Genomic DNA, 26,051 nt, shown 5'->3' with positions numbered 1-26,051 from the left:
AGGAAAAAGGAGCAGTCTTGGTGAGGAGCGAAAAGGAAATAAGCTGCATCCAGAGGGAGTCAGACGGACTGTGTTTGTTCTGGTCAATATCACGCACAGCTGCGTCCGGAAAGTGTTGTGCTTATTATTATTACTCCTATTTTGTTATTGGAATCTGCAAATAATGTGCAAGCATAAAGTTGAGATAAATATTAAAACAGAAGTGTCCAATGGGGCTTCTTAATCACCAAAACAAAATGATTGAAGAACAAATCGGATATTAAGAAAAGAGATTCATTTTGAGCATGACTACTAGTTTACTTTAATGGTTACCATTTAATGGGCACTCCAAGCCAAGATACTTCAAGGAATTCTAACATGGGAATATCGTGTTCTTTTCCTGGTGGGAAGGCAATGTAGAAGCTAAAGTTTACTTTGTGATATCAAACCATTTTTCAAAGGAAATTTACCCATTAAGTTTTCATTTCAAAGGTCCAGACACGTTTCATAACTGAAAGATTCAACAGGCACATGTCATAATTACGCAGGTTTGGAGCCCTCTACAGGACACTGATGAAACTGCATCTGATGTACACTGACTACATGGATGTATATTAACCCTGTAAAGCCTGACATATGAAAGAATTGTCAGAAAATACTAAAACTGTTTTTAGTACAATTAGACAAACTATACAAATAAATCATGTATCATATTTAAAGGTCATCCAGTAATTCATTTGTGTGTGGGACGTTTGTTATGTGAGTTTTTGTACAGTGGTAAATGTTGGGGTATTATCAGAGGACTCTCTGGGCTTTTCAGAGATACCAAATGTTTTACAGTTTGACAACTTCCTCTCCGCAGTCTATAAATATGGATTAAAATGTATCACCGTTCAATTCAGCACATCAAATACAATATAAACAATAAACAGATTTATCATATGTATTATATGCACCAAACACTATATTGACATTTAAAAAAGGGAAATTGAAAAGTTTTTTCACTGGGTCTCATGAATTTATGGTGAGATGACATCATAATAATTTAGAATTTGACGATCCAAATAATCTATGGTGTGTAAGTTTCACATGTTTATGGTGCCATCTAGTGGTTATTTGTGAAAAAGTGGTTTCAATGTTTATATCGATCTATTTAAAATGGCTTATGCGAAAAGTGACTCTTATGTTGGGATAAATGACAGCTTATTTTAATGAAGTAAAAGTGACAGTAATGATTATATTGAAAATTATATTGAAGCCGTCAAAAATTTTGTATCATATTTGATACACAGAGTTATAATGACAAATGTCTTTGATGCAGAAAAAACATCACTTAACGCCACTGGTACCGTAGAGTTGGGCCTTAGTTTCTATAACCTAAGGCATACATTTTACACCAATCAGTAAACATTTGAAAATGAATTAAAAAAAATAATAATTCTAAAATCTTCCTTACATCATATCTGTGATTAAAACAATTTCTGTTGTTTATTAAACAGTCAACAGCCAGATACAATCTTATTGAAAACTTTTTTTAAGCACACTTGAAAAAACAACAACAACAAAGTCAATCTTAGTGGTGTTCCTGAAATGTACTTAAAAGAACATCTCCGATCTCCAACATCTCTGTCCTGGTTTTGGTCGATTGTAACATTTTAATTTCATTCTAGAACAGTTCCGAACCCGAAGTTCCAAGATTCCAGATGTTCCCCGTTTCTAACCCAGAGCAAAACGTAATTTTTCAATCACAGTGGCGTGTTTCTCTGAAACCCAAAGTGGTCAACGGTCTCAAGTCTGTAACATAATACGATAAATAGTCTATAACAAACTAAAAACATGTTTATTATTATTATTATTTTGCTTTGATTTACTTTTAATGGAAAAGTCTAAAGTTTTACAAAGGAAATCATAAAGGTATTATTAATTCTAGAAAGAATATAAATTAATTTATAGCCTCCTGTTTCAGAAGAAGTTGTACTCTATCTCTTAAAAAAACAATTTGTGGGGAAAAAAGAGAGACCTATACACAGAAAATGTACCGTTGGACCCACAGCTGCGCCTGAACACTTCTTTTATGGGTTTCATATAGACTTTGGGAACCCTTAAAGAGATTATATGAGTTAAAGGGAAAGTTTCATCCATTTTATTTTGGGAGAGGGTGAACAACCACTTTAATGCATGTATAATTGTATTGTGCATACACAGAAATGGGTACCCATTAATCACCCAAATGTCCTCTTAGGGATGATGTGGTTTGGGTATTTAAAATGGACAGATAGTTTTTGTAATGTTTGATCAGTGTTTTTACACTGCGGCATTGCTATTTGTCCTTGGTAGCCCGTCCTGTAGGGTTGTTTTGGGTCAGTCGCTCTGGTGAGTGCAAGCTACATGGATAGCGGGCCCTTTTCACTTTTTGGAGAGAAACTTCATTTTGTTACCTAAAAGAGAGGAGAAAGAGGAAAATAGCTAAATACCCAAACATGTCATAATTACACTGGTTTAGAGCCCTCTACAGGACACTAATGAAACTGCATCTGATGTACACTGACTACATGGATGTATTTTAACCCTGTAAAGCCTGACATGTGAAAGAATTGTCAGAATTGACAAGTTACCTAAACCTTTGAGGAACTTGTTGACGCCTCTGTTCTCACTGCCTGGCAGAGAATCAAGGTAGTCCTGAGCTCTCACTTCAAATAAACCTGTGTTAAAACAGAGCAATCGCTTTACTTTCGATAACAGTCAAATTTACACTTTGAGTGGTCATTAACCAAACACATTCTTGCGTTAAAAAACTAAAATAGATGCTGCAAAATGAATAAAACAGAATGCAGGAGTATTACCTGACATGACATGATACTTGACTAGTGAGTTAATATGGATAATTAAAAAAATCGGAACCATGCGCAAAAATCCAAAAAGACAACGAGAAGCGCCACAACAGTCAAAGACGTCCATCTAGCATGTTTACATATGCATAACGCGTTTGGAGTGAACAGCCCCTAAAGGTGCAGTAAACCTTTTTTTTGGGAATTGTTTAAAAGTGTATTTTTTTTAAAACGTCAATCAGAAAAAGAAACCGCAATCCTGCGTGAAAACCTGAAAAGACAGTGAGAAAATGATCCCAGATGTCCATCTTATTGATTTTAATTTAATTCGGTGTGAACGGCCCCTAAAGGTACAGTAAGCCAGTTTTTGGAACTCTTTAAAAAAACATAAAAACATTTAAATACGTCTAAAGAATGTGGCGATCCAGTGCAAAAACCTGAAAGGTATAAAGATATATATAAAAAAACCATCTAGCGCATGTTTACATCGAATAACAATAAAAAAAAAACAGCGCAGTCAGACACAAGAACATGTTTGGTGAGAACGTCCCCTAAAGGTACAGAGTTTTTTGTATATATCATTTAAAAATCACAACAATCCTGATTGAAAACATGAAAACATGCAGCGCAACAGTCAAAGACATCCGTCTAGTGCATGTCTACATGAGAAACAATTGAAAAACGTTCCGTGTGAACGGCCCCTAACGGTACAGTAAGGAAGTTTTGGAAATCTTTCAATAAACATTTAAAAATGTCAAAACAAAATGTGGCGATCCATTGCAAGTTTACATAGAATTGTTTTTTAAAACAGAGCAGACGGACAAAAGAACATGTTTGGTGTGAACGCCCACTAAAAGTACAGAATTTGTTTTTTATATAATTTAAAAACACTACAATCCTGTGTGAAAACATTAAAAGAAAGTGTGATGCGGTTCAACAGTCAAAGATGTCCGTCTAGTGCATGTTCATAATGAAAAACTATTTTAAAACACAGCAGACGGATGCCATAATGCATACGGTGTGAACAGCCCCTAAAAGTAAAAAAAAAGATTTTACAGTAAAGGCGGGTAGAGTCACATGGGGTAACCTCCTCATGGTCACTATAATGTGGTTCTCGCTCTCGGTGGAGTGCGTGGTGAGTTGTGCGTGGATGCCACGGTGGGTGGCGTGAAGCTTCCACACATGCTCCATGTCTCCGCGGTAACGCGCTCAACAAGTCACGTGATAAGATGCGCAGATTGATGGTCTCAGACGTGGAGACAACTGAGATTCGTCCTCCCCCACGCGGATTGAAGCGAGTCACTACACCACCATGAGGACTTAGAGCACATTGGGAATTGGGCGTTACAAATTGGGGAGAAAAGGGGAGGGGAAAAAAAAGATAGCAATCTTGAGACACCTGCGTTATGTTCTATTTGTAGTGCTGCATCAAGCTTTTTTTATCCGAAAGAACGCATTTGCTTCAAAACAGCTCCTAATATTGGTAAGTATTGCCAGGTACGCACCTTTCAGGCCCTGCCGCCGGAACTCTCTCTCCTGCAGAAATCCGGAAAACATCTGCGTCTCCATGAAGACCTCCAGGAATCTCCGCAGGCTTTTGGAGGTCACCGCCTTACGGAACGCCTCACGCTGGAATGATGATGGAGTTGGAGAGGAGGAAGATGAAGCTGAGGATTCTTCGTCACGGTCGCTGCCGCCCATAAAGAGTGCATAATGACCTACGATTTCCACAAAGAATCGCACGAACGCCTCGGACACCACAGTGCTGAGAGAACCGGGTTCTACCGTGAAGAACCAAGGAGAGAAGAGAAGATATTACCACCAGCTAGGGATGGGTCAGGATGTCAGGACTAGCCGTCCAACGACTGACTGGCTACTGATGTTGACTAGCAAGTTGGCTGGAATCAACAGCAGTTACTCACCACTTTGATTATCTGCGACATCATGGACCAGTTCTTTTCTCCTCTCTAGAACATGTTCCAGAGCAGCCTGGAGTTTATGAGGCAGAATAGAGTCCTCATCATCCATCTAAAATGGGATAATAAAGTTTTAGTTTTTAATTTGAGTTTCAATGGTCTAAAAAGAGTTGTTGTGTTATACAGTTGTCAACTATAAATCCAAGTGCAAATGAAATCTTGATTACGGAATATAACAGTATAATAAAATATATAAATATGATCTATTATTTATTACACAGGTCTATGGAGAACTCGATTTTGATTGGTCAATGGCGCCATCTAGTGGACTGATCTTTCTGAGTAACAACCGCACATGCAGAGATTATCAGACCGATTATCTGAGTACTGCAAGACATCTTTCCTACTTCTCGTATCACTCTGAATATAAATAAATAAATCCCTTCATGGTGATGCAGACCCATCCAAAGGAATTTATTTTGGCTGACTGTACATTATCCTGCTTATTACATGGCTAATAGCTAAAAGAAATAAAAAATGACAACATTTTGAGTTACTCTTAAATTATGTAATCATGTGAGAAGAAATATATTTTATATATATATATATATACACACACACAACAGTTAGTTCCGGTTCTCGAATCAGAGGCAGCTGTGGCTCAGGTGATAGAGTGGGTTGTCCACTAATCGCAGGGTTGGTGGTTCGATTCCTGGCCCACATGCCGAAGTGTCCTTGGGCAAGACACTGAACCCCAAGTTGCTCCAAATGGCAGGCTAGCACCTTGCATGGCAGCTCTGCCATCATTGGTGTGTGAATGGGTGAATGAGTCACAGTGTAAAGCGCTTTGAAAACCGCTATGTTTAAAATAGCGCTATATAAGTGCAGACCATTTACCATTTGATTGGATGAGAGACATTTGACACGTTCATGAGCACTGATGGTATGTCACCATCAGCACTCCAACGCTTCACTGTGTGTGTGTCACTCCGCTTGTGTTCGTGCCGTTCTAAACTGTTCTAAAGTGTAATAGTGGTGCAGATGTGTTAAGAGCTACTGTTTGTCTTTTTGTTTTTGACATTACATATGTTAGCCAGCAGGTGGTGGCAAAAGATAATTTTTGTGTGTAATATGAGCCAGTTAGGTGACCTGAAGTGAATCTTCGTGATCGCTTGTATTACTACGACACTACTAAAGCTAGGAAATTGCTTTAATCGGCATTCTCCTTAATTCAGCATTAAGGCTCATCACAGCTGAGAGACACAACAGACTGATTAATTACACAATGGGTGCTGTTTAAAATGACAGAGGACATTGCGGTTTCTATGGTGATCGACTCGGCTACTTCGGCTACTTCGAAATAGGGAGAAATACCCCCACTTTGATGCTATTTTTCCACTGAGAAAGTTGATCTTCAGAAAGCTGACAGCATCTCTGCTTGGGTGTGGCAACAGGTGATCACACACGCTCCGTCTCTCTCTCTCTCTCTCTCTCTCTCTCTCTCTCTCTCTCTCTCTCTCTCACTCTCTCTCTTGTCTCACACACACACACACACATCCTTGTTTATCCAATAACTTGTTCGAAACATCACTAGCCATGATACTATTTCTGTAATGACATTTTTGATTTTTGATAGATTCTGATCGGTCGAGTAATATAGTTCCAGCACAAATGCGTTTTTATGACCGTACTCAGATTTTCCTAATTTTTTTTATTTACTTGTTCATTGAACTGTTGCATATAAGCAATATCACACTCGCAATCATGCTATATGACCCTATATCAGCACTGCTGTGATTACCTACGACACTCAAACTACAGTAGTGCTGATATAGGGCCATATCACTCTCTTGCTCAGTATTATATTGCTTATATATATATATATATATATATATATATATATATATATATATATATATATATATATATATATATATATATATATATATATATATATATATATATATATATACAGGTGTATGCAAAAGTTTAGGCACACCTGACAATTTCCATGATTTTCATTTAGAAATAATTGGGTGTTTGGATCATCAATTTCATTTTGATCTATCAAATAACTGAAGAACACAGTAATATTTCAGTAGTGAAATGAGGTTCATTGGATTAACAGAAAATGTGCAATATGCATCAAAATTAAATTAGACAGGTGCATAAATTTGGGCACCCCAACAGAAATATCACATCAATATTTAGTGGAGCCTCCTTTAACAGAAATAACAGCCTCTAGAGGCTTCCTATAGCCTGTAATGAGTGTCTGGATTCTGGATGAAGGCATCTTGGATCATTCCTCCTTGCAAAACATCCCCAGTTCAGTTTGGTTTGATGGTTGCCTAGCATGGACAGCCCGCTTCAAATCACCCCACAGATTTTCAATGATATTCAGGTCTGGGGAATGGGATGGCCATTTCAGAACATTGTACTTGTTCCATAAATGCCAGAGTAGATTTTGATTAGTTTTTTGGGTCATTGTCTTGTTGAAATATCCAGCCCCAGCGTAACTTCAACTTTGTGACTGATTCCTCTACATTATTCTCAAGTATCTGCTGATATTGAGTGGAATCCATGCGACCCTCAACTTTAACAAGATTCCAGTACAGGCACTGGCCACACAGCCCCACAGCATGATGGAACCTCCACCAAATTTTACTGTGGGTAGCAAGTATTTGTCTTGGAACGCTGTGTTCTTTTGCCGCCATGCATAACGCCCCTTGTTATGACCAAATAACTCCATCTTTGTTTCATCAGTCCACAGCACCTTCTTCCAAAATGAAGCTGGCTTGTACAAATGTCCGTTTGCATACCTCAAGCGACACTGTTTGTGGCGTGTTTGCAGAAAAGGCTTCTTCCGCATCACTCTCCCGTGCAGCTTCTCCTTGTGCAAAGTGCGCTGAATTGTTGAACGATGCACAGTGACACCAGCTGCAGCAAGATGATGTTGTAGGTCTTTGGAGGTGGTCTGTGGGCTGTTTTTGACCGTTTCGCCTTTGCCTCTCCAATATTTTTCTTGGCCTGCCACTTCTGGCCTTACCAAGAACTGTGCCTGTGGTCTTCCATTTCCTCACTATGTTCCTCACAGTGGACACTGACAGCTTAAATCTCTGCGATAGCTTTTTGTAGCCTTCCCCTAAACCATAATGTTGAACAATCTTTGTTTTCAGGTCATTTGAGAGTTGTTTTGTGGCCCCCGTGTTGCCACTCTTCAGAGGAGAGTGAAAGAGAACAACAACTTGCAATTGGCCACCTTAAATACCTTTTCTCATGATAGGATGCACCTGTCTATGAAGTTCAAGGCTTAATGAGCTCACCAAACCAATTGTGTGTTCCCATTAATCAGTGCTAGGTAGTTACAGGTATTCAAATCAACAAAATGACAAGGGTGCCCAAATTTATGCACCTGACTAATTTAGTTTTGATGCATATTGCACATTTTCTGTTCATCCAATGAACCTCATTTCACTACTGAAATATTACTGTGTCCTTCAGTTATTTGATAGATCAAAATGAAATTGCTGATCCAAACACCCAATTATTTATAAATGAAAATCATGGAAATTGTCAGGGGTGCCTAAACTTTTACATATGCCTGTATATATATATATATATATATATATACTATGGATATATAAATAAATACAAAATATAGAAATTTCTTCTTGTTATAATCACTATGTACTATATAATGCATCTTATTTAGATTTTCAATCAAAATAATATTTAAATAAATTAATAAATTGAACTTAAAAAGTTCTATTAAACATTTATTACTAAGATGTGAACACACAAAAATAAGAGTAAAGAGAAATATGTAGCTATTCTTAGTTTATCATAAAAAATGTTCCACAATTGCTCGTAAAAAATACAAATATATATATATTGAATATTGTTACTTTTTATTGAACTGAGCAAATTCTTTTTTTATTTTTTTATTTTATTTATACATTTTTTGGCACGCAGTTTTGCAAGGAATAAAAATACATTCAGGTTTTAATGTATCATCCAGTTATAACAGGAAGGCCGAACTCAGTTTTATTCTTTGATTCATAACTGAACCACTTAAAAAGACACAACAACATTTAAAGTGTCTATAAAGTACCGTACCTGTCGCAGGAAACGACTGTTGCCAAGGTCAACCACCAGGACCTGAAGGAGAGCACAGAAATGAATGATGACATTTCCTCCTGTAGCAGCAATCAAATTTCTTTCCCCTTTTTGCAACTTTTGTGAAGAGGTCAGAGGTCACAGACCGCCCACCTGAACAGGAAGTGCTCAGGGAGAAATATTAAAAACGTGGTCGCCCTCTGATCTTCTCTTTGCCAGCTCAACCCTGTTCTTTGTTTATCCAAAATGTAAATATAGAATATTCACAGCACGTCCTAGAAATTATAGGCTCCATTTCCTTCTCAGATTAGTCATAATGAGGTGTAAAATTCACGAGGTGAGAGGCCAAACAGCTGAAAATAGCTTTAGAGATATTCTTTGGCTATGTGCCGAAAAGCATACTACCATACTACTCATACTTCTTCAGCAGTATGTAGTATACTGTGCACAATATGCAACCAGTGCATACTAAATATGTTCCACATACTATTTGTTTAAAAAACAGCATGCACACTAGATTTACATGTGGAACATGCACAATATTTGGAATAGAATCGTCATTTATTACTTGCCGAATATAAAGCAATACACACAGTATACTACCTACTTTTTCTTACTAAGTTAAAACAGTAAGCAGTTTGCAAAAAAATAAACGTCTTAAAAGTAGTATACTACATTACTGAACTGTGTTCTGCTTCATTCCTATAGATCAGATATCGTAAGAGAAGTATGCAAGTATGCTGTTGCACACATAGCCATAGCCTTTGGATGTTTATGTAGATGTATAATGTGTCTCACCTCCTCTAGCGGGAGCTCTTTTAAACGGGCCAGAGAGCTGGACAGCAGCCCAACAATGAAGGGTGTTGGAGTACACACAATGTCCATCATGGGAGGTGGAAGAACTGGGATGTATGTGTGTTGCCAGGTGAACGGGTAGAGCAATGCCACCATGGCATGACAACACTTAGAGAGTGTACTAGAGAGAGAGAGTGAGAGAGACAGAGACAGACAGAGAGAGAGAGAGAAAGAGGTATATTTGTATTATATAGAATGCCTGTACTTGCACATTTCCACCAATAGATGGCAGTACAGAAGAATTTATTAGTTGTTTACAAAAGCAAAATACATTTTAAAATTCATCTTTCACCCTTCATCTAGTACAGCACTTCTTTGACATGTACTGTTATTGATGCATTTATTTTTTTTAAGTAATTTAGTTTTATCTGGTCAAGAATTAGTGTAAGGCCTAACAAGTGTTCAAAAAAGCAAAACAAAATAAATAATGATTAATTTAAATAATAATAATAATAAAAAAATAAGAATATTTGTCACTTGATTTCGTGTCATTGGTGTTATCAATGTTAAAATCTTGTATTTAAAAAAAAAAAAAACTGGAAAAAACTTCCAAGGTCAAAGTTTAGAGGAAGACTGTGCACACAGTGATTTTCACACCAGTTATTCGTGTTCCCCCCCACATGGTTCATTTAAATATGTCATTGGTGTTGCATTGTTTAATGTTCATGTGAATTAATTGAGAAAAATTGATTAGGCAAGATTTATTGATTTTATTCTGATCAGTGTTGTATGTTTTCAACACCATCTTTGAAAATTCATCTTTTAAGAGACTTTGTGATATAACTGATGTTATAACCCTTGCTTCATTCATGAAACAAATTTAAAGGGATAGTTCACCCAAAAATGAAAATTCAGTCATTGTTTACTCACCCCTGTGTTGTTATAACACTATAAGACTTTCTATAACACAAAGGGAGAAATTGTGAATAAATGTTGTGCTCAGTGATGTCATACAATGGCAGTTTATGGTGACACCTCTTCAAGCTTCAAAAGAACACAAAAGTATCATTCAGACGTCTAATTAATTATTCATGAGGCTCATGATTGTTATTAATATATACGATAAGATTTGATGAGAAACTGAAATCTAATGTATTGTTTAGTGAAAATATTCCCTGACCGTTGATCTCCTGTGTGCGTTCATGATAGGACACGAGAGCAACAGTTCACGCAGACCCCTCATGACATTGGGGCGTTCAAGAGAAAACTCATTTGTTTATCTAAGAACAGGTCCAACACAGTGATAGTGACAACAGAACACAACACAGCTGCACACAAAAACTGTTTTTGGACTGGTGCCAGTTTACAGCAGACAGAGTTTTAATGATGAAAACAAGCAATCGATTATAAGGATAAAAACTACAGAAAATATACATTTATCGCGTGTCGTTCGAATTTTTTTTGCCTTAGAGTAGGCTACTGATTATTTTTTTTTTTATTATTTTTTTTTTTTTTTACATTTTATCATTTAGTTTCAATTTGAGTGAAATATGACCTGGACATTGCATTCAATGCATCTTGAATATAATATGTATTTTGTCTATTCTATTGGCAGAATTTCACGTTCTCATTAACATTTTTAAGCATAAACCTCAATAAATTAGTTTCTTATTATCTACCAGCAATCGTTTGCAGTGTAATATTAATGCCACATGTCTGTGAACAACAACTTTTGATCTAATAAAATCTCCAAATATAGAGGATAATACTTTTCTTCTCTGATCTGAGGTACAAAACGTCATCATTTACTTGCACAACTACCAAAAGTCAGCTTATTCAAGAAATCCAACAACGTAAGGAAACCCCGTGGAGCTACACAAGACCTGAAATCATCAGATCAGACTCTGCTTTCGAAGTAAAAACGTAAACAGTCATGCACACAACACTCGCGCACATTGGAAATGCCAGTAGGAACGCTGGTAAAGATGTTTACATGCAACACAAAATCGGGATAATGGGCAAAAATCCACATATGTAGATCAGTTTATCCTTGATAACCCTGATAAAAGAAAACCAGGAGCGTAATCGGTGCAAGATCATGCATGAAAACATGCTCAGTTATCTCTTCCTGTGTCAAACAACAACGAGAGGAAATATGAACACAGCAGGATTTATTTGTTGCTCGACAACAGCTCAAACATTCAGTTTCAGGAGCAGGATAACACTAACACTGTTGATCCCGAAGAAGAGATGTAGCTCTCGTTAAAGAGCCAGAGCTTCATGTGAGGAATAGTCTCTCAACTTTAACTGCTTTTTCCAACCAAACAAATAAAAGTCGTGGTTGACTTTTGTTTCCAAGGTGACAGTATTTTTTCCATATCAGTCTTGAGCTTTGAAAAACAGACATCCACAGACATCACTTTCTCCCCTCTTGCAGTGTCATATCTTTGCATGGAATTGCATGGAAATGTGGACCACTGGCATTCAGTCTTCTGGAATGGTCAGAAAGCCTCATTTGAACCCAAAGCGACAGATGGCTAACACACGGTGAGAGTGAGGGATTGTACCTGAGTTTGTCAGCGGTGAAGATCACCCTCCGCTCCAACAGAAGAGAAGCAAACACTCGCAGAAGTAACCGCAAACTCAGAGAAGAAAATAAACACTCAAAATCCACGTGTTCCAAACGGGAATCTGAAGGGCGACATAATTCAATCACCTACAGAGAGAGAAGCAGAATGACTCAAACTCATGCTGCTCTGTAATTTTGGGGTGTTTATTGTTACTTCTTTTAAACTGACTTCTGTTCCTGAGCCCGGCAGGAAGTTCTTTATGCTGATGGTTCGGCCCGGTGCTGGAAACGGGGCTTCCATGATCCCTCTCATGAACGGCTGGACCAGCGCTGGAGAAATGGCTCGTCTCTTCTCCACCTCATCCAGTATCTAATTCAGATGGAAGTTAACATACATCATGAATGATCTCTTTAACCTTTAAATGCACGAGAGTTCTGCCAAACGTTATTACATAATCGGGCCTTTAGCGTCTGTCACGTATGGATCTACAAAATACCCAGATAGTGTACAACTTATATAATAAAAAAATTTCAAGGCAATTTTAACATAATAGGATAGAATATATTGTGATATATTTTGATGTATTATTTTTCATATGTCAAAGAGATTATGCATCAAATCTAGAACAGGATTCATTTCTTCCACACTGAAATTTTATGAGCCGCAACTGACTGTCAAACACACACACACACACAAACACATATATATATATATATATATATATATATATATATATATATATATATATATTCTCAGGCACTTTTTCAATCTAAAAAATGCACAACTTAAATCATTTCAGGAGTACACCTAAAAGAAAATAGTCAAATCCTACTGTTCATGTTTTAAACTTGCTATAGTTTACTTCCACGTTGCTTCCTCATCAAATAGCAATATAAAATGTAAATCAAGTCTATCATTGAAACATCAGCACCACCTTGAGTAAGAAACAGCATGTATAATATGATTGTGATCATGCATATAGAATATTGATAATTTATTATTATCAGTTGTAGTCATTTGTATGTATATAGTACTAATTTATCTTGTAATAAACAAAGAAATAGATATGTTTTAGTAAACTTATAGATATATACTTAAAAGTATGATTTATGGAAACGGCAAAAAAAAGTGACATTATTACATATCTCAGGACTGACCCTATACTCCTGGTAATGCAATAACTTTGCGTTCCCTCCCATAGTTTTGCATTCCCTCACTATAGTTTTGCGTTCCCTCACAATAGTTTTGCGTTCCCTTCCAATAGTTTTGCGTTCCCTCACAATAGTTTTGTGTTCCCTCACAATAGTTTTGCGCTTTCTCACAATAGTTTTGCGCTTTCTCACAATAGTTTTATGCTCCTGCCCAATAGTTTTATGCTCCTCACAATAGTTTTATGCTCCTTCACAATAGTTTTATGCTTTCTCACAATAGTTTTATGCTTCTCACAATAGTTTTATGCTCCTCACAATAGTTTTACGTTCCTCACAATAGTTTTGCGCTCCCTCACAATAGTTTTATGTTCCTCACAATAGTTTTATGCTTCTCACAATAGTTTTATGCTCCCTCACAATAGTTTTATGCTCCTCACAATAGTTTTACGCTCCTCACAATAGTTTTATGCTCCCTCACAATAGTTTTATGCTCCTCCCAATAGTTTTATGCTCCCTCACAATAGTTTTGCGTTCCCTCACAATAGTTTTATGTTCCCTCACAATAGTTTTATGCTCCCTCACAATAGTTTTATGTTCCCTCACAATAGTTTTGTGCTCCTCCCAATAGTTTTATGCTCCCTCACAATAGTTTTATGCTTCCTCACAATAGTTTTATGCTCCCTCACAATAGTTTTATGCTCCCTCCTAATAGTTTTATGTTCCTCCTAATAGTTTTATGTTCCCTCACAATAGTTTTATGCTCCTCCCAATAGTTTTATGCTCCTCACAATAGTTTTGTGTTCCCTCCTAATAGTTTTATGTTCCCTCCTAATAGTTTTACGTTCCTCCTAATAGTTTTATGCTCCTCACAATAGTTTTGTGTTCCCTCCTAATAGTTTTGCGTTCCTCATAATAGTTTTATGCTCCTCCCAATAGTTTTATGCTCCCTCACAATAGTTTTATGTTCCCTCCTAATAGTTTTATGCTCCTCCTAATAGTTTTATGCTCCTCACAATAGTTTTATGCTCCTCACAATAGTTTTATGCTCCTCCTAATAGTTTTATGCTCCCTCACAATAGTTTTATGCTCCTCCCAATAGTTTTATGCTCCTCCCAATAGTTTTGCTTTCCCTCACAATAGTTTGGGTTCCCTCCTAATAGTTTTGCGTTCCCTCCCATAGTTTTGCGTTCCCTCCCATAGTTTTGCATTCCCTCACAATAGTTTTGCATTCCCTCACAATAGTTTGGGTTCCCTCCTAATAGTTTTGCGTTCCCTCCCATAGTTTTGCGTTCCCTTGCAACAGTTTTGCTTTTCCTTGCAATACAATTTTCGTCCCCTCACAATAAATTTACCATGGTTTTACTAAAATAACCATATTTTAACCTTCATAGTAAAACATAGTACTAATATGTAACAAGTACCATGGTATTTGTAGTAAAACTATAATAACCACAAGACTAACCATAGTTAATCTATAGTAAAACCATGGTTACTATATGGATACAGTATACTGTATTAAAAGCATGGTTTACACAAGAAAAAACACATGGTTACTTACTTTTCATAGTTCCTTCTATAATGCTACAGTAATACCATGTTTTCAGACAAAATATATAGTTACTACAGTTTACAATATTGGTAGCACCTTATTATAAGGTCACATTTGTTAACTTTAGTAAATGCATTAGGTATCATTAACTAACAAAGAACAATATATATTTTTTACAGCATTTATTATTCTTAGAAAATGTTCATTGTTCGTTCATAGTGCATAAATTAATTAACATACACAACTTTTGATATTGTCAGAATATGTTTAAATTAACATTAACCAAGTTTAATAAATGCTGTAAAAGTATCGCTCATTGTTAGTTCATGTAAACTAATGTTGTTAACTAATGTATCCTTATTTTAAAGTGTTACCACAATATTACTATAGTTAAACTATGGTATTTGCATTAGTTAAACCATGATACCCACAAAATTATGATTTTTTATTGTCATAATTTTAATTTTCCTATATTATCACTATGGTGGTAACTTAATTTTAAATTAAAATAATTTAATATTGAAAAATAATATGTAAAATAATTACAAAAGAATTATTGTAGAAGAAAATTTTTAAAAATCATATTAAATGAAGTATAGAATGTCACAAACTTTTAATCAGGAATGTTTACTCATTTGCATACTGATGAATGTAACCCACCCAAACATACTGTACATTAAAGAGAAAAGAAGGCGTAATGTGTGAAATACCTTAGAAAACAGGTCAAAACAGCCCAATCTGCTCACAATACAGTAGACTTCAGGTAGACGCCTTCCTTTACCACTGGGCTGTTAACACACACACACACATACATGTTAAAATATGCTAATTAAAAGGCATTTGATTGGTCAATGGAGTCTGTACTCCAGGTAGGGAAGGAGGTATTGCCCCAAGTAAAGGAGTTCAAGTACCTTGGGGTCTTGTTCACGAGTGAGGGGACAATGGAGCGGGAGGTTGGCCGGAGAATCGGGGCAGCGGGGGCGGTATTGCACTCGCTCTATCGCACCGTTGTCACGAAAAGAGAGCTGAGCCGGAAGGCAAAGCTCTCGATCTACCGGTCAATTTTCGTTCCTACCCTCACCTATGGTCATGAAGGCTGGGTCATGACCGAAAGAACTAGGTCGCGAGTACAAGCGGCCGAAATGGGCTTCCTCAGAAGGGTGGCGGACGTCTCCCTTAGAGGTAGGGTGAGGAGCTTAGTCATCCGTGAGGAGCTCGGAGTAGAGCCGCTGCTCCTTTGCGTCAAAAGGAATCAGTTGAGGTGGTTTGGGCATCTGGTAAGGATCCCCCTGGCTGCCTCCCTAGGGAGGTGTTTCAGGCACGTCCAGCTGGGAGGAGGCCTCAGGGAAGACCCAGGACTAGGTGGAGAGATTACATCTCCACACTGGCCTGGGAACGCCTCGTGGTCCCCCAGTCAGAGCTGGTTAATGTGGCTTGGGATAGGGAAGTTTGGGGTCCCCTGCTGGAGCTGCTGCACCCACGACCCGAAATCGGATAAGCGGTTGAAGATGGATGGATGGATTGTTCAAATCGGACTGACATACCACCAAAATCTAATTTCACTGGCCACACAATAAGATACATGCCAAGCTCAGGACAGCCATTTAACACATCATAGCCCAAATATATGTAGTAAATGTACTTGCTTCAACAATCTCAACAAAAATGGCAAATAATAAGCCATGTCAACTGTAATAAGAACTTGATGAAGCAGCTCACCAGTAAACGTCGACAGTAGCCAAATCTCCGACTCCCATCTTCTCCAGTTAAGACGAACGAGAAGGTCTCACTAAATAAAACAGATTTGATTCAGTTTTACTGCTAAACAAGCGCAATTACAATTCCCACACCTTTTAACCAATTGACTAACATGACATTTCCAGGCTTGGAAATCTAAAAAAACTGCCTGATATTTCACATTTTCCCTGACCTTGGGAACTCCCATGAATGCAAATGTGCCGCTTGAAATATCGAATAAGTAATGAGGTTGCTTTTGTGGGACAGTCAAGCTTGCGTAAGTGATACCTGGGGAAATTGTCGACAGGTGCCCAATCTTTTGAGTCAGGAAAACAGAACTGCGGAATGACTTTCAGCTGGTCTTCAGCCTCGCGCATAAACTTAAAGCTGCGCTCCAACTAATGGTGAAAATAAGAACAGGAAATGCACAGAATGTATGAACAAACAATTCAGAAAGAGTTCAGAAAGCTTTGGTAGACATTTACTGATCTGTTCACTCACAAATCGTCCAATTAAATACCTTGAGGGGGAACTGTTGTGTGACTTCTGGTAAATACGGCACACCTGCTTTGGTCTTATGAAGGGCCACAACAAGGAAGTACTCAAACAACTTCCTCTCCTGAAGATCCATCAAGTCCCGCTCCAGAGTGCGATAGCGACCCGTTTGCCTCAACATAGACTGAACCGACACTAATCGCTGACTGTGAGCTAAAATAGAGGATTGTGAAGAAGAAATGTCAAATATAGATAAACACAATCGTGCTTGTTTATTCATGCAAGGTAATGAGGTAACATGTGCCCTTACATTGTGTTAATTTAAAGAAATGTTCCAAGTTCGAAACAAGTTAAGCTTTGTGGCGTGATATTGATTACCACAGAAAATTCCCACTCGTCCCTCAGAACTTATAATTAAGTGCTAACTTAAGACTAGTCAGATAAAATCAGCATTTGCTGTTATATCCAATCTTTCAACTCATGTCATGACTACTCAAATGCAGTAAAACCAGTAATTTTCACACAATGCATGCAAGAGTACCAAAAAGGGGCTGTTTACATAAATTATCCGTAGGAATTACATTTAGAACATATTACAAGAAATTCATCCGCCTAGAAAAGTAGTCCCACCACAAAAAGGCTTTAGAGTACATTTACATTTATGCATTTGGCAGACACTTTTATCCAAAGCGACTTACAGTGCACTTATTACAGGGACAATCCCCCCAGAGCAACCTGGAGGTAAGTGCCATGCTCAAGGACACAATGGTGGTGGCTGTGGGGCTCGAACCAGCAACCTTCTGATTACCAGATTACCAGTTATGTGCTTAGACCACTACACCACCACCACTCCACTTATAATTAATACTAGTTTATTTATCGTACTAGTTTATTTATATTGTCTACTAATAATGTCCAACAGTGTATGTACTTGCATAACAGGAGATTTATTAAAGCCACAGTATCATTTCCAGCACTTCTCTAATATCTGTATTGTGTTTAATAGAATTCTTTGATGGAAACAGTGTTGGGAAAGTTACTCAAAATAAGTAATCCGTTAAAAATTACTTCTTTAAAATGTAATCAAATTACTTTGACTAAAAAGTAATCGCATTACTTATTGTTTTACTTTTTCGTTACTTCTAAATACATTTTCTTAGAAAAGATTTAGGACGAGTCTCAGTTGCCTCCGCGTCTGAGACCGTCAATCCGTGCATCTTATCACGTGACTCGTTGTGCATGACACCGCGGAGGCTCATGCTACTCTCCACGATCCACACACAACTCACCACACGCCCCATTGAGAGCAAGAACCACTAATCACCACCACGAGGAGGTTACCCCATGTGACTCTACCCTCCCTAGCAACCGGGCCAATTTGGTTGCTTAGGAGACCTGGCTGGAGTCACTCAGCACATCCTGGATTTGAACTCGTCACTCCAGGGGGGATAGCCAGCGTCAATCCTTGCTGAGATACCCAGAACCCCCTTAGAAAAGTTTTTAGTTTTCCACTCAAATTCAAAATGTCAATATTTCCTCGTCATTGATTGTCGCACAATTCAGCTGTCACAGAAATGCTTACAGACGTACATATGAATTCATATTTTAAATGTACTATACATATTACTTTAGCACAAGTTATGTAAAATTATTGCTTTAATTGAATGTAACTGTAATCTGATTACAAAAATGTCAAATGTAATGCTTTACACTACTTTTTTTGATTAAAAAGTAATTCGATTGCTGTAACTGATTACTCTGTAATCGGAAACACCCAAAACTGGCTGGAAATCATTTTATATAGGCTAATTTTAGAGCTAATATTTGATGTTTCCTAAATGCACACAAAATAAAATAAAATAAAATAAATAAAATTATATTTTCACACTTTTTGCAGAACTGATTGGAAATTTTGGAATATTGATTTTTCTTTGTTTATTTCAAACATCACGTCCAAAAATGTGGAACAGTCAAAATTTGGGAAATAATTTTTATTTGTATTTTTTAATAGATGTTCATAGTTTAATATTGAACGTGTGGGTCTGGGACGAGGCTTAAACAGTCAAATATATACATAAAAGGCATTTGAAAAATAGAAAAAATAAATAATGACGGCCTGGTAAAAGGTTTCCAAGTAAGATTTAATGTGACCGTCATATAAAAAAATATATATATATATATATATAAAATCTGTTTTGTTTTAATTAAAACCAACTTCTAGAACCTGAAATTGCCCGAAGTTTAAGAATCACCCAAATAAACGTTTTAAATTTCTGCTTTTTATCCCTCAGGAACGCTTGCCCCGTAGACTTCCATCACTGTAATCAAAAATGTCATCTCAAAGTGTTACAAACTAAGGAACGATTTCGATTTCTTTGGTGCACTTCAGCTCTATTTGACAGCAGCTGATGTCGTTTTTAATCCGGAACATTCCTTTAAGGTCTATTGAATGCAATATTATTCTCACCTTTCAGTTTCTCCTCCGTGTCACTTTCGGACTCGCTGTTTTCATCTGTCACTGAAGAGAGAGAGAGAGAGAGAGAGAGAGGTCAAAGGTCACTAGAGAATCGGTATGCAGGTACTCGCGAGTCATTTTTCACGCTTGAGTGCACATGTGTATGCTATAAAATAACATAATTCTATCATCCCTGGAAAAACGGGTCAAACTCAACTGACCCGAAACTGTAAATGTGCCCATAAAGCTAAGTGGACACACATGTGATGGAGGCACGGGCTGTCCCACAATGCATTGTTCATGCAAAATAATTTTTGGGTGAACTACCCTTTAAGAGACCATGTTTATGAAGGTATAGCTTTAAGTGAAAATGGTGACTCTGAATTGAGCTTAAATGTAGTGTTTGTCATCTTCCCCACACGCACCTCTTCCTGAACTGGACTCGGTTGACTGTGAGACCCTTTTCATTTTCTTTTTCCCACGACGGGCCTCAAAGATGCCGTTGATTTTCTGTACCATCTGTTGCAACAAAAATAAAACAGAACCACTGTCTTTGTGAAAGACTTGGCGAGACGGTCTCTGATAAAAGAGTTCTGAAGAAAATTACTTTTCCCTCCATTTTTCAGATTGTCCTTAGGTGTCGCATCCACCTGTCACATATTTCTCATATTTTTATTAGCAGTGGAAGAAAGCTGAAGCACCCATCTTTCCATCAGCAGCCAGATCAGAACCATAAATCACTGATAAGATTAACCCGGCCCTGTTTGATGGTACCAATGTTTTCATAAATAAAGCACTAATTTAAGATTTACTTTAAATTTCAGTTCTGTTTGAGATGGTTTCAGTAATTAATTGTTAGTTTTAGTTTAGATTGTATTTTATTGACACTGTTCAAACTCGTATAATATTATATTTTCCATGGAACACAGAATTTTTTTTTTGGACGTCCCCAGTTGAATCCACTTCACCAAACAGTGCAACCAGTGTAGTCCAATTCTGAATGAATGACTCCTACGAGTTGGTTCTTTTGAATCTACAGCATGAAACAAACTGTTAAAGGGATAGTTCACCCAAAAATTCAAATTCTCTCATCAAAATTTCTATAAATTGCATCAAAAAACTATAAATCTCCACTTTCACTTTCACATTATTTTTCTTTTGTTTTTGCCAATTTGCATTTTTCGCACATATCGCCACCTACTGGGGCAGGGAGGAGAATTTGTAGTAAAAAACGTCTTAAATATAGATCTGTTTTTCACCCACACCTATCATATCACTTCTGAAGACTTGGATTAAACAACTGGACTACTTTTATGCTGTCTTTATGTGCTTTTTTGAACTTGCATTGTATGGACCTATGTGTTCTGCAGAAGAAAGAAAGTCATACACATCTGGGATAGCATGAGGGTGAGTAAATGATGAGAGAATTTTCATTTTGGGGTGTACTGTCCCTTTAAGGAACCGGAATTGTTAAGAGGAATCAGAACTGGAATCACTAAACTCCTCACTATTTACATTCCTACATGTGATTATGCTTAATGATTATGAAAACAACTATTGTTTTTTGTTGTTGAAATTTTTGTTTTTCAACCACTATTTTAAGCTTCGCTTAGTTTACAGTTTTTTAATAAATAAATGTCGTCCTTGTTGTGGAAAATGATAATAACCCTGGATGATACCTTTGGAATTTTTCTGCGTCTCCTGTTGTAGGGGTCACCAGACAGGCACGGGGTGTCATCGGGGCTGCTGGGGGTTGATGGAGGACTGACTCGTGGTGGGGATGCGATGCCGCCATCTCTGCCGGTCTTGCGCAGATCCAGCAGCTTGAAACTACATCGCTCTGTGTTCTGCCTGAAGAAGCCAGCCTTAGAAGAGAGCTGTTGTTGAGAGATTTTAAAAGAAGTGCTGGTAAAATGTTGTTGTTGCTTTAAATACTGATGTCGAGAATTGTCTCTAGAGTGGTTAGAGTTGATAAAAAACACTTTACGAATACCTTGGAAGGAATAGGCGAGGAAGGAGACGAGGGAACAGGATACTTGCTCCCAAGACAGTGACTTTCTAACTCTATATCTTCATATGGGTTCTCCTTTGATGGAGGATCTATGAAGAAATATTTATTTTTAGTAATTTAACAGATTTTTTCAACCAGCAAATGAGAAATGCAACAAGTAATTCATAATAGGCTCATTCTATAATTGGGTGTACATTTTGTTGTCAACAAAAAGTACATAAAGTGCTTTCTCAATAAAAAACTATTGGTTTAAGTTAACATATTTCTTCATGAAACATACAGTATCTACTAGTTGCAAAGCTTAAGCATTAAACACAGGTAACAGAGTTGAGCCTATACGGTAACTTGGTTGACAGGTAACAGAGTTGAGCCTATATGGCAACTTGGTTGGCAGGTAACAGAGTTGAGCCTATACGGTAACTTAGTTGGTAGGTAACAGATTTGAGCCTATACGGTAACTTGGTTGGCAGGTAACAGAGTTGAGCCTGTACGGTAACTCGGTTGACAGGTAACAGAGTTGAGCCTGTACGGTAACTCGGTTGACAGGTAACAGAGTTGAGCCTGTACGGTAACTCGGTTGACAGGTAACAGAGTTGAGCCTGTACGGTAACTTGGTTGACAGGTAACAGAGTTGAGCCTGTACGGTAACTTGGTTGACAGGTAACAGAGTTGAGCCTGTACGGTAACTTGGTTGACAGGTAACAGAGTTGAGCCTGTACGGTAACTTGGTTGACAGGTAACAGAGTTGAGCCTGTACGGCAACTTGGTTGACAGGTAACAGAGTTGAGCCTATACGGTAACTTCGTTTGGCAGGTAACAGAGTTGAGCCTATACGGTAACTCGGTTGGCAGGTAACAGAGTTGAGCCTATACGGTAACTCGGTTGGCAGGTAACAGAGTTGAGCCTGTACGGTAACTGGGTTGGCAGGTAACAGAGTTGAGCCTATACGGTAACTTGGTTGGCAGGTAACAGAGTTGAGCCTGTACGGTAACTCGGTTGACAGGTAACAGAGTTGAGCCTATATGGCAACTTGGTTGGCAGGTAACAGAGTTGAGCCTATACGGTAACTTAGTTGGTAGGTAACAGATTTGAGCCTATACGGTAACTTGGTTGACAGGTAACAGAGTTGAGCCTATATGGCAACTTGGTTGGCAGGTAACAGAGTTGAGCCTATACGGTAACTTGGTTGGCAGGTAACAGATTTGAGCCTATACGGTAACTTGGTTGGCAGGTAACAGAGTTGAGCCTGTACGGTAACTCGGTTGACAGGTAACAGAGTTGAGCCTGTACGGTAACTTGGTTGACAGGTAACAGAGTTGAGCCTGTACGGTAACTCGGTTGACAGGTAACAGAGTTGAGCCTGTACGGTAACTTGGTTGACAGGTAACAGAGTTGAGCCTGTACGGTAACTCGGTTGACAGGTAACAGAGTTGAGCCTGTACGGTAACTTGGTTGACAGGTAACAGAGTTGAGCCTGTACGGTAACTTGGTTGACAGGTAACAGAGTTGAGCCTGTACGGCAACTTGGTTGACAGGTAACAGAGTTGAGCCTATACGGTAACTCGTTTGGCAGGTAACAGAGTTGAGCCTATACGGTAACTCGGTTGGCAGGTAACAGAGTTGAGCCTATACGGTAACTCGGTTGGCAGGTAACAGAGTTGAGCCTGTACGGTAACTGGGTTGGCAGGTAACAGAGTTGAGCCTATACGGTAACTTGGTTGGCAGGTAACAGAGTTGAGCCTGTACGGTAACTCGGTTGGCAGGTAACAGAGTTGAGCCTGTACGGTAACTCGGTTGGCAGGTAACAGAGTTGAGCCTATACGGTAACTCGGTTGGCAGGTAACAGAGTTGAGCCTGTACGGTAACTGGGTTGGCAGGTAACAGAGTTGAGCCTATACGGTAACTCGTTTGACAGGTAACAGAGTTGAGCCTGTACGGCAACTTGGTTGACAGGTAACAGAGTTGAGCCTATACGGTAACTCGTTTGGCAGGTAACAGAGTTGAGCCTATACGGTAACTCGGTTGGCAGGTAACAGAGTTGAGCCTATACGGTAACTCGGTTGGCAGGTAACAGAGTTGAGCCTGTACGGTAACTGGGTTGGCAGGTAACAGAGTTGAGCCTATACGGTAACTTGGTTGGCAGGTAACAGAGTTGAGCCTATACGGTAACTCGGTTGGCAGGTAACAGAGTTGAGCAGAGGAAAATGACATCACATGATGCTGGCCACATTGGTCACATGGTTTTGGGATATGTCATTGTTTTAGTTTGTTTAGTAACATAGTTGATGGGACTTTTGTGAACATGAGTCAAATAAGATATTTTCTTTATTGAAATGTCAAACTCAATATAAAAAATACGCTTTTTCTGAGGTGTTTAGAATTTAAAAACAAATCAAATATAGATAATGTTGACTTTAACATGTTTTATTCATTATTTTAAACTTGAGACTCACTCACTTCAAAAAACCGACAATGCAAAAACTGCTAATTAAGAAACATCATGGCAATTTCAAGCCAAATGAAACATGAGGTGCACAAAATATTTGTGTGATATTATAACATACTTTCTGAAGAAAATGGTTAGATTTAATCATCAAATGACATAAATTATAGAATGAGCCAATACAAAGTCATTCAAAGTTTGCAGTTTCATAACAAACAAATGGAAAATCAGCTTTTATTATTATGGGCTGTAAACCATCATGACATGATCATTTATTGCTAGTTTCCTCTTGTCGACACAGCCTGGTTTAGTCCCAATTTTCCTCAATGAGATTTCAACCTGATGGCGTGTGTTTGGTTGGTTTTATATTCCTTTGCTCCAAATGTTTGAAGTTTTGCCAGAGAATCTACGCAAACTTGAGTCATTTCACTCTGTAGTGATGTGGCATTGCTAGTGGTGCTAACAGGACGACAAACGCTTCTTTGGCATGGTTTGTGTATGGAACGCGAGATGGATGAGAAAAACGTGTGAGGGGAAGAAAGGGGGATGTAGAAAACCTCTGTCATGTGTATTTATTCACCAGATGTGCCGAGTGGGAGGAGAGTTTATGATGTCGGGACACGCAGTTCTAGAGAACGTACGCAATGCTCCACGTAGAAAGCTGTTAGAAGGACAGCTTTTTGCCCAAACATTACATAATTAGACACATTAACCAATATACAGTGAGTGAGTAGGAGGATTACTCACAGAAGTTAAGCTCAATCGACAGCATTTGTAGCATAATATTGATTACCACAACAAATAACTTCGACTCGTTTATCTTTTATAAAAAAACAAAAAGCAGAAAGAGCAGTTACATTCATTAGTTAAGTAGGAATTTATTCATTTAGCAGACACTTTTATCCAAAGCGACAGTGAGTTACAGTAATGCACTTACAATGGAAGTGAATGGGGCCAGTTCATAAACATTAAAATACACACCGTTTCAAACGTATATCCACAAGGGGGCCCAGCAAGTCGCAAGTTCGAATCCAGGGCATGCTGAGTGACTCCAGCCAGGTCTCCTAAGCAACCAAATTGGCCCGGTTGCTAGGGAGGGTAGAGTCACATAGGGTAACCTCCTCGTGGTCGCTATAATGTGGTTCTCGTTTTTGGTGGGGCGTGTGGTGAGTTGTGTGTGGATGCCGTGGAGAATAGCGTGAAGCCTCCACAAGCGCTACGTCTCCGCGGTAACAGGCTCAATAAGCCACTTGATAAGATGCGCGGATTGACGGTCTCAGACGCGGAGGCAACTGAGATTCGTCCTCCGCCACCCGGATTGAGGCGAGTCACTACGCCACCACGAGGACTTAGAGCGCATTGGGAATTAGGCGTTCCAGATTGGGGAGGAAAAAAAAGTATATTTGCAAGATTAAACATTTTACATGTTTACATGATTTCAGTGTGATAAAATCAGGGATTGACCACTGTAACATCGTTTACAAGATTAGGTTTACCCAAATTACACTGTCAAGACACCGAAACTTAACACAGATAAGGTAAGTAAACCATTTTAGTACACTAAAACCATGTTAACGCATATATTGTTAATCCATTGTAAGTGCTTTACTGTAAACATTAAAATACGGTGGACGAACTGAAATAATTTTTTGTGGGAATCAACATTATGACACAAATGCTGTTGACGCTACATGACTAGTGGTTATCAACTGATTGGTTGCGACCAGTTTGTTCTGAATGGTTCACAGACAGCAGAGGAAAATAATGTTAAATGCAAATAATCATATAATCATGCATGCATATTAAGGACAGCTAAATAAATAGGCTTCTCAACTTTTGAAAGGGAGGGAAAAAACTTCTCATATTCTTTGTTGACATCAAAGTCCGTGCAGCCAATCACACTCAATGGTAGTTGGATTCAAATTTAGAACATAGTCAAATTAGGCAGATTCCAGCATGGAAAGGTTGTGCCCTCATCCTCAAAAACCATTTTGGGTCACCAAACC

General features: G+C 38.2%; 1 protein-coding gene across 2 annotated transcripts in view; it reads right to left on the bottom strand.

Annotated features, from left to right (window-relative positions):
* Positions 1–947: 947 nt before the first annotated feature.
* si:dkey-82f1.1 (DENN domain-containing protein 2A) overlaps positions 948–26,051 on the bottom strand; it is a 57,049-nt gene continuing 31,945 nt past the window's right edge. The window contains exons 5-20 of one of the 2 annotated variants that reach the window (XM_052119695.1): positions 21,585–21,691; positions 21,271–21,456; positions 20,017–20,110; positions 19,604–19,654; positions 17,162–17,349; positions 16,930–17,039; positions 16,624–16,693; positions 15,615–15,692; positions 12,433–12,573; positions 12,202–12,350; positions 9,638–9,815; positions 8,840–8,881; positions 4,730–4,835; positions 4,313–4,588; positions 2,595–2,681; positions 948–2,417 (exon numbers count right to left, since the gene is read on the bottom strand). In XM_052119695.1, coding sequence (XP_051975655.1) covers positions 2,386–2,417; positions 2,595–2,681; positions 4,313–4,588; positions 4,730–4,835; positions 8,840–8,881; positions 9,638–9,815; positions 12,202–12,350; positions 12,433–12,573; positions 15,615–15,692; positions 16,624–16,693; positions 16,930–17,039; positions 17,162–17,349; positions 19,604–19,654; positions 20,017–20,110; positions 21,271–21,456; positions 21,585–21,691 — 1,895 coding nt within the window. In that variant the 3' untranslated portion in view covers positions 948–2,385. Of the gene's footprint in view, positions 2,418–2,594; positions 2,682–4,312; positions 4,589–4,729; positions 4,836–8,839; positions 8,882–9,637; positions 9,816–12,201; positions 12,351–12,432; positions 12,574–15,614; positions 15,693–16,623; positions 16,694–16,929; positions 17,040–17,161; positions 17,350–19,603; positions 19,655–20,016; positions 20,111–21,270; positions 21,469–21,584; positions 21,692–26,051 lie in introns of both variants that reach the window. The other variant, XM_052119694.1, reaches the window with a different exon arrangement.

The sequence above is a fragment of the Xyrauchen texanus genome, chromosome 46 (assembly GCF_025860055.1).
Source record: "Xyrauchen texanus isolate HMW12.3.18 chromosome 46, RBS_HiC_50CHRs, whole genome shotgun sequence".
NCBI lineage: Eukaryota > Metazoa > Chordata > Actinopteri > Cypriniformes > Catostomidae > Xyrauchen > Xyrauchen texanus.
The sequence above is the reverse complement of the archived record's forward strand: the minus strand, read 5'-3'. Positions and strand labels throughout refer to the sequence as shown.